The sequence below is a fragment of the Microcebus murinus genome, chromosome 24, assembly GCF_040939455.1.
Source record: "Microcebus murinus isolate Inina chromosome 24, M.murinus_Inina_mat1.0, whole genome shotgun sequence".
NCBI classification, from domain to species: Eukaryota; Metazoa; Chordata; class Mammalia; order Primates; family Cheirogaleidae; genus Microcebus; species Microcebus murinus.
The window spans coordinates 12,588,633-12,594,632 of NC_134127.1; the positions used below are offsets into that span (position 1 = coordinate 12,588,633).

The 6,000-nt window shown below is 49.6% G+C and overlaps 1 protein-coding gene across 3 annotated transcripts in view; it reads right to left on the minus strand.

Annotated features, from left to right (window-relative positions):
- LONRF1 (LON peptidase N-terminal domain and ring finger 1) overlaps positions 1 to 4,688 on the minus strand; it is a 52,150-nt gene extending 47,462 nt beyond the window's left edge. For all 3 annotated transcript variants that reach the window (XR_001147663.3, XM_075997316.1, XM_012739796.3), the window contains exon 1: positions 3,871 to 4,688. Coding sequence is in view for 2 of the 3 variants with exons in the window: in XM_075997316.1 (XP_075853431.1) it covers positions 3,871 to 4,579 (709 nt within the window). In the remaining variant the exon portion in view is untranslated. The remainder of the gene's footprint in view (positions 1 to 3,870) is intronic.
- Positions 4,689 to 6,000: the final 1,312 nt, after the last annotated feature.

Below are 6,000 nucleotides of genomic sequence, written 5' to 3' on the forward strand. Positions count from 1 at the left end.
GAAAGTAAACCACAGGTAAGGGGAATTTACTTTGTTGATTAAATTCAAATATCCTCATTTTAACCTAGAGTTGCTAAAGATAGTAAAAACCCTTTAGAGTTTCTTTAAATACATTCAGTATTTACCTATAATTTGACCCATCTTTTTATAACTAAAGCTTTATAGTATCTATATTTTATTGATGTATGCTAAAATGATACTACTAATTAACATGTGTAACCTAGAATCAGGATTTAACCTTTACTCTGGTAATATTATTCAGGTAGTAGAGAGAATAGAACAGGACCTAAACCTACAAGGTTTAGATTTCAATTGCAGCTAAATCATTTTCTAGCCATAACACAACTTTTACCTTTTAAAAATATTTTAAATAATATTTACTGGACATTCACACTGTGTCAGGCACCATTTAAAGCACTTAGTATGTTTTGACTCTCACAACAACTCTATGAAGTAGAGACATTCTCATTTTTCAGATAAGGAAACCAAAACACAGAGAGGTTAGACAACATGTCCAAGGTCAGAGAGTAAATAGAGGACTGCATCAGGATTCAAGCTCAGGTGTTCAGCTTCCAGCAAGCAGAGTTTTAATCACTATGCCACACTGCATATCTATCTCTAGGGGCCTCGACTTCCTTCTGAGGATAATAGTACTCCATGGGATTCTCTATGAAGATGAAATGATATCAAGAAAGTAAAAACACTGGGTAACAGGCAAGGATTATATAATTAACATTAAAGAAAAAATTTTCCTTCTGCAACTATTTTAAATAAATGTCCTCCCCCTTATGACCTTTATTTTTTTTAACCCAGCTCAAACTAGAAATTATATTGTTCTGTTGTCTTCTTTTGTGGGAGGGGTGAACACAGGAAGGAGGCAAGTCAATCAATGTAAAAACCATTAAAAACAAAAGGAGGACAGCACAGCATAGTGGGATCATTTCAATAGACTCAAGTATAAAGATTCAATGCAGAAAAGACTTTTATATAATAGCTTTGAATACTAAAAGGAAAGTTATGAAACATCTGAGAGTTAATACCAAAAGATCAATGGATTAAATGTTATCTAAATATATTTCAATTCAACAGAAACTTATGTAATCTCAATGGGAAACTTCTGAGTTTGGCAAAGGTTTTCAAGCTTTCCTTTGCTGGCAAGGATAAGTTTGGATATGTGTGGGCTAACTGCAGACTAGATTATTTTTTCTAGTTAATAGTATTTACTTGTTTCATTATAAGAATTATATGAAGGAATTATAATGATGATCTTTTTCATTATCAACAATGACAGTATCATTAATAACTGCAACTATACAGTTATATAAATACATTTCAAATGTCTAACTTGCCAGCTCCAAAGAAGTTAAAGCCTAACAACTGTACAAAGAGATGGACTCTACTGGTGAACATTTTTATTTATGCCTACAATTGTGAAACACTTATAATCTGCCCTTTACCAATTTAATAATTTGTTAGCTCTAAGATGTTTTTCCTCTTACTTCACACTAAGAATTCAAAAGATAAATACTCATTCTCATTAGTGCCAGACATTTTCAAATATGAAATAAATGATTTTTGAAAGACCGAAAAATGGGGAGAAATAAGCTAATTAGGTCAACATCAGGAGACCTGGGTTCTAGTCCTGCAAAAGTAGGAATCAGTAGCTAAGTGGGCAAAAACGCCATGTGCAGTCTGTGCAACCTGAAAAAAAGGAAAAAGAGTAGATCTCTTTCAGAGCCTTTTTCTGTTAAAAATAATATATTCTATCCAAGGTCCAGAATCTCCCTTAATTAAAATATTACTGGTCATTAGAATGTTAAGTTAGACCTTAATTAGTAAATGTGTTCACTGATCTTCCATGGACTAGGACCTGAATTCTTAAGAGGCATCTAATTTAAAAAATTCAAATCACTAAATCAGTAGCAATAATACTGAACAGTGCTGTTGATTAGTTTCATCCTCTATTTTACACTAGGGACAAAAAAATTTCATTGTAAATGTATATTAAACATTTCTGTTGGATGAAATATAAAGCAGGATGAACCCCAGACCAACATCTAGGTTCAAAAGTGGAGGATACAGTGCAGCCTCTACAAGCAGCTAGATGTGTGTGTGACTGTGGACAAGTCACTTAACTGCCTGGCTTCTGCTTCCTCATTTTAAAAATGAGAGCAGAGCCACTTACCAGGTAGTTTGTTCAACCAAGTCCAGCTTCCCCTCTCTTAACTGTATTCCCCAGAGACAGAGTCATTTGTATCAGAATTCTGTATTCCACACAGTTTTCTTTTGTTCTGGGTCTAGCATTCTATTTTATAACTGCCTACTCAAAAGTACACTGAAAGAATGCAAAAATATGCCGGGTTTGTGCTTTGAACTCTAACAGTATTAAATAAATCCAGATATCACTAGTTCAATATGACTAAGCACTTAGGGTAAAAGCCCCACAAGATGATACCTTTTCAGTTACATAATTTATAAATTTACCTAATACTTAAACCAGTTTATATTTTAGATGTCTATTTATTTTCTTGGGGATTATTCCCCCAACTATTATTTCATGCCAATATACAGACACTAAAATCTTGAAATATGCTTCACACAAGGTATATCAACAGTGACGCTATTGACATTTGGAGCCTGATAATTCTTTGTTGTGGGAGGCCGTCCTGAGCCTTGTAGGATGTTTAGTGGCATCCCTGTCCTCTCCCACTACATGTCGGTACCAGCACCACTCCCACGAAGGATGGCAACCAAGAATGTCTCCAGATATTGCCAGATTTGCTCTAAATAATGTCCCCTAAGAGAGGGGAGGTAAAATCCCCACCCCCCCCCTAGAGAACTACAGATTTAAAGAACTCTTCATCTTATGTAAGAGAAGTCTCACATTGCCCCAACAGCCTAAAACCACCTTAAGAAAGTGTTAACCTAGCTTAAGAGGCCGAAGCTGCTTCCCAGAGAGAGAAAAATTGACAGAAGACCTACAAGGCCTTTAACCACAACTTGATCATGAGTGGAAAGGCAAAGAGAAGGGTGACAAAGAACTCTCGATCACAGACTGCCCCTACAGCATTCCCATAAACTAGGTGTATTCCAAATTAAGTACATATGTATACAAGAAGTGAGTATGATTTGAAATAGGCACGCTGAAAACTTTCAAGAGGAACCAATTCCGCAGACATCTTCAGGTAAGAGTTGACCACCCCTGGGCAGCTCCGCCACCCGCCCAACGCCGGCAGCCTGCGGGGCCCCCGGGTGCTGGGTGCCGGCCCGGCTACCGCCACGCCCACCGGACGTCACCCGTTACACAACGCCCCCCACCCCCAGCTTATGCAATTCCGCCCTCCCGCGGCTTCCAATTGTCCCGGTGACTTTTGGGGCAGAGGAAGGTAAACGTCGCCTGCCTGGGCTCGGCTGCCCAGGCTCCTCTCCCCGCCCAGCCGTCGTTTCCCAGCCGCGGCCCGGCCCGATAGCCAATTATCGGAAAGAGCCCGGCAGGAAGCAAAGGCTGCCCCGGCACGCAGGACTCCCACCCCATCCCGCGCCCGGGCAGCCTGGGTCCCGGTCACCCGCTCCGTGCCCGACGCGCGCGCCCGCCCGCCAGGCCGCGGCCGAGGAAACCCCGCGCCCGGGCGCCCCTCCCCGCGCCGCGTCACAGTCGGCTCCCAGGGCGATCCCCATTGTGACCGAAGCACCCCGGGGCGCCGCCCCCTCCCACACCCCCGAACACCCCGACACCAGACACACCGAGGGCCAAGGGACCCCAGGGAAACAGAGACGGCTCCCCGGGGCGCACCAGGCTCCGTGTACCGGGCCCGCCTGGGAGAGGAGGGTGGGGTCGGCCCGGCCCGCGTCGCATCCCCGCGCGGTCACCTGCTCGCAGCGCCTCACAGGCGGCGGCCAGGGCCTCCCGGTAGCGTCCCTGGTGCAGCAGCTCTCCGAGCCGCCCGGCCGCCCGAGCCCGCTCACGCTGGCCCGGGAACCACTTCTCGGCCAGGTGGTTGAGCACGACGCTGGTTCTGAAGTCTGAGGCGGCGATGGCGGCGGCCAGAGGCGGCGGCCGCGGGGCGGTCCCCTCAGCATCAGTGGCACTGGCGGCGGCGGGAGGCAGCCGGTCCCGGCACAGGCGGCAACGGGCGCGGAGCTCTCTCCGCAGGCAGCGGCGGCAGTAGCTGTGGCCACAGGGCACGGTCACCGGCTCGCTGAGGAAGCCCCGGCAGCCCAGGCAGCTGAGGAGCCCGCCGGAGCCCGCAGCCGGGGCGGCGCTCCAGCCCAGCCCGTGGCGGAGCCGGTAGTTGAACACCAGGCAGTCCACCAGGGTGCCGAGGCACTCGGGCCTGACCGGGGCCCCCCGCCGCAGCGCCGCCGCGTACGCCTCCAGCGCTCCCTTCAGGTGGCCGCCCAGCGCCAGCAGCTCGCCGCGGCGGAGCAGCAGCTCCCAGCGCTCCGACTCCGCGGCCGCGCGCTCCAGCCGGTGGCCGCTGCCGCCGCCCACTTCCCAGAACCGGCCTCGGCCCTGTGGCCTGGGGGCCACCTCTCCACTCCCTCCCGGGGAGCTCCTCGCCACCGCCGGAGAAGACATGGCCCGCTGAGGGCTGCTCCGCCGCCACCACCGCCGCCCGCCGCCACGGTCCCGGAGCCTCCGGGGCGCGCGGCTCCGCACGCGGCCCGCGAGCAGGGGGGCGTGGCGCGCGGACACGGCGGGGCGGCGCGCGCTCGGGAAGCCCCGGGGGCGGGGGCAGGAGGGGCGGGGCCTGGCGGCACGGGGCGGGGCCGGCCTTGGCCACCGCGCCCGGGACTCCCTCACGCAGCCCGCGGCCGCGTTCCCGCTGAGCCGACCGCCCGGCCCCGCCCCTTCCGAGCCCCTCCTGGCGAGGGACGCGAGGTCAGATGATTCCCCCAGCAGGGATTTAATTGGCTTCTCCGGAAAGGAGGCCTGGCTTGTTACGGAACAAAGCCCGGAGGAGCCCAGAACCTCGTCCGCCTCTCGCCTCCCCGCCTGGCGCCCCCACTTGCGGTGGCCTCTCTCTTGGCCCCGGCTTGGCGGGGGCCGTTCTGTGGAGCGGCCCGCCTCGCGACACTGAGGATCAAGTCGCCCACCCTCCCCCCCAACGTGCCAGCCCACCTGGGTGGGGACCTGCCCCCTCCTCCCGGCTGTGGGAGCCTCCTGCTGCCGCGTTTCGCTGTCAGGTGCCGGTTTGCATTTTCATTAGTCTAAGCCCCTGCTTACGGATGGACACGCCCAAGCAGAGGGCCTAGGAAAGCGCAGTCAGCCTGATGACTGTGACTTCTCAGGTCTACGGTAGGTCCACTTAAGACACAAAAAACCCACGTTCCCCAGGTGCCTCCTTCCACAGGGCAAGACAGTTTTTCCTGGCGTCAAGTTGATGCTGCTTGTCCTGTTTAAAACTCACCGTACCCCCCAGCCCCTGGGGGAAGCCCACAGGTTTCCCAGGTGCCAGCTGTACTCCCCACACCGCAAGCACTGCCCCACAGCTGGCTGAAGTCTACATCTGGTATTTTTAAAGAGAAGACACCAAGAAAAATGCTTTTCACGTGGCAGTCATCATATCACTACAACCCAAGCAGTGTCTGCAGTTTTGCCGGCAGAAGAAAATGATCTGGTTTATATATAATGGGTTATATTTCCTTTAAACTTGAAAGCAGCGAATTTAAAGTTCTCGGTGAAAATATTTATAGATTTGATTATAGGGTACTAGATTGTTAATGTTTGCAGTGACTTCGAACTTTTAGTTCTTTTTCAAATGGTTGGAAACAGAGACGGAAAGTTATTTATCCAAAATCACACGGCTAATATAGAGGTTTTAAGATCGCTTAACTCCCTTTTCACTATCATGTTACTATGTTAGAATAATATGTAATATTTAATAAAATAATGCGTGGTGTTTCTTAGAAATATTTTACATGAGCTTTTCAAAGTAAAGGAAGTTGCTAATTGGCTAACGTATAGTTAACATCCCTCTTTATACAGAACAGGCAGTT